Source organism: Chenopodium quinoa, unplaced genomic scaffold (genome assembly GCF_001683475.1).
Source record: "Chenopodium quinoa cultivar QQ74 unplaced genomic scaffold, ASM168347v1, whole genome shotgun sequence".
Classification (NCBI taxonomy): Eukaryota; Viridiplantae; Streptophyta; class Magnoliopsida; order Caryophyllales; family Amaranthaceae; genus Chenopodium; species Chenopodium quinoa.
Genome location: NW_018742607.1, coordinates 1,224,421 through 1,227,288, shown reverse-complemented (window position 1 = coordinate 1,227,288; position 2,868 = coordinate 1,224,421). Strand labels below are relative to the sequence as shown.

Below are 2,868 nucleotides of genomic sequence, written 5' to 3'. Positions count from 1 at the left end.
AACTATTCCTAAAATTGTGTATTCATTGCAATTCGTAAAATTAAACTTCCCTTATGAAAATAGTAATTGATTGATCTTGTAGGTGAAGGCCCCCAATAAATCATACACGGACTTATTATTAATTAGATGTGGATTATATTAAATAAGAATATAAAATAAATTATAAATGTTGAACCCAAAGTCGTAAGTTTAAATAAATATTTTATGTGTCCTGAATAACCCCCAAGCAAGCGCATGATAAATCCTTAATTTAATTATAATCGCCTTTTCATATACTAGTATAAGTTCAGACCTACTACTTACATTTCACATACTTGTACAATTGTACTAACTCATTTCTTTCTTTCTCTCTATTTATTTTTCTATCCTTAAGGAGAGTTACGTTAATATTTTCGTATACCCATCAACAAAGACTTAGCCTCATCAAGAAATTACGCGATTTTAGCAATGGGTTTGAATGATGGTTTACACGCTAATGAATCCAATCCCCCGGCAAACACGTCTTGCAAAATCTTATGTGTAACACAAATTTTACTTAGGAGCTTAGCAGCAATGTCTGCTATAGCTTCTATATTTGTTATGGTTAATAGTGGCCAATCTACCGAGGTTTTTGGTATCATAATACAAGCAAAGTACAGCTACTCTTCAGCATTCAAGTAATTTTCTTATTCAATTCTATTTTTGTTTAAATAAATAACTAATTAAAGTTCATTAATAATAATGTTCTTTATGTGCATTAATTATTATTAGTAGTTATTCTAGTTAGTTGACCATATTCTTGCAATAAACATGCAGGTTCTTGCTTGGTACAAATATCGCCATATGTGCATATTTAGTGCTTTCAATATTCACTATATGTGTATTCTTTGCACTAAAAACCAATTGGAAGGCCTACTTTTCTTTATTTCTCCAGGATTTGGTAAGTAGCTAATACTACAGCTTAAGCAATTGTCCTTAACATACATGATTGTTTATTATGGGCCAATCACATAATTTTAGCTTTAAAAGTGCATGTCATACCTTTATCACTCTATATACTACCCCTTGTTCATATTATATGCAAGTTTAGAAGGTTTTATATCTCACAAATAATGCATTAAAGTTGCATATAATACAAACTGAAGGTATTATATATATTTATACCCGACCTCTTTCAAAAAGAAGGTACATTCTTTGTATTTATACGTTCTCGATTAGTTCTCTTATAGTTGCAACAATGAATTATATATATTGTGTCCAAAACACGACTTAACCATGCATCGCTGTCTTTAACTACAAATTCGTACCATAATAATTACTATGTATAAAAAAATTTAATCTTATAAAAAGTTAAATAAAACCACATCTATCTATACTTTTTTATTAATTAAAAGAAACATCCATCAATACTTAAACATAATATAAATTTTAATGTATATTGGTTTAAATGTGGTCACAGTTTATTATTGAAAACTTAATTCCAAAAGTATACTAGTTATAGATGCAACTAACTGTTTTGACTTTTTCACTATTTTCATGTTAAGTTTGATTTCAAATCTAAGCTATCAGATGTAATGTGTTAAAATGTTGTTTTATTATTCTCAATATACATTAAAAATATAATTAGGAATAAGAAAATACAAGCTTGTCACATTTTGTTTATCAAGTGATAACACTATAAAGAATCAACAACTTTTAAAAAAATATTGGACCCACAATTATTGATATAATTACAAAAAAAAAACCTTTCTGATTGGATACTTTATTTTGCTGATTTTTTTACGATTTTGCTTCTAAATTTAAGCAACGAAAAACTTCAAGGTTAAATTATCTCTTATTTTTATAATATTTTATTTTATTTTAATAGTTTAATTTATATTGCAGATAGTTACGGTGTTGATGATCTCCGGGTGTGCAGCAGCAACAGCAATTGGATATGTAGGGAAATATGGGCAAGACCAAACAGGATGGTCAAAGATATGCGATAATGCAACAATTTTTTGCAATTATATTGCCATTTCTATTGGCTTGTCATATTTCACTTTCATTTGCCTCTTTGTTCTCACTATCATGGCCTTCAAACGAGCACAATTCAAATCCTAGATAATTTAGGAATGACGATATTGTTGTTCCTCATTTCAATTTCTTGAGTGTATGCTCAAAGAGATTATATTTGTAAATTCTTGTACATGTATCGTGTAAGAAATTGATTGTAACTTTCAACTGATTATATATGTATTTGTATGTATGTGTTTTACTATATACTTGGGTGTGTGTACATTCAAATCTATGTCTCAGAAGGAGGTGTAAACATTTATTTATTAATTAATTCAACTTGAATATTGATATACTTTGGTGTCAAACGAGTTTCTATTCTGTACAAGGATCTTTGAGGCTCTGATATGAAACTATTCAATTCACATCAATACATTAATTAATTTGTACTCCGTCCATACTGTAATTAAGTGCTTGTTTATCATATTTCATCAATGTAATTGTTAGGAGCATTAAAGGAATGTGTGATGTGCATTAAGAATAATTATAAAAGTACAATATTTTGTTTTTTATAGGATACAACAATGAAAAATCATGTGTGCAATAGATTAAGTACTTATGCACAATTACTAAAATATTAAAAACAGGGTAATGCTATATGCACTGAAAGGTGAGTGAAACCACTTTCCATTATAGTAGTGAAAACTTATAAAATATCATTGGTTATTCAGTGATACAATATATGCACGTACTCCCTCCGTCCCTGATTGATAGTCACTTATGCCATTTTTGGGCACCCAAAATGTTAGTCACATTTGCTTTTTTCAAGTCCCATTAATATTATTTTTTTTAACCAAAATTCTCTAACATTTGTGAAAATATTTGTGCAAATTA

At 28.5% G+C, this 2,868-nt stretch overlaps 1 protein-coding gene across 1 annotated transcript; it reads left to right on the top strand.

The window, feature by feature from the left end:
• Positions 1-205: 205 nt before the first annotated feature.
• Positions 206-2,348, top strand: LOC110721187 (CASP-like protein 1F2). Its single transcript, XM_021900327.1, has 3 exons — positions 206-656; positions 796-919; positions 1,864-2,348. Exons 1-3 carry the CDS (start codon positions 448-450, stop codon positions 2,080-2,082), a joined length of 552 nt encoding a protein of 183 aa, XP_021756019.1. The 5' UTR covers positions 206-447; the 3' UTR covers positions 2,083-2,348.
• Positions 2,349-2,868: the final 520 nt, after the last annotated feature.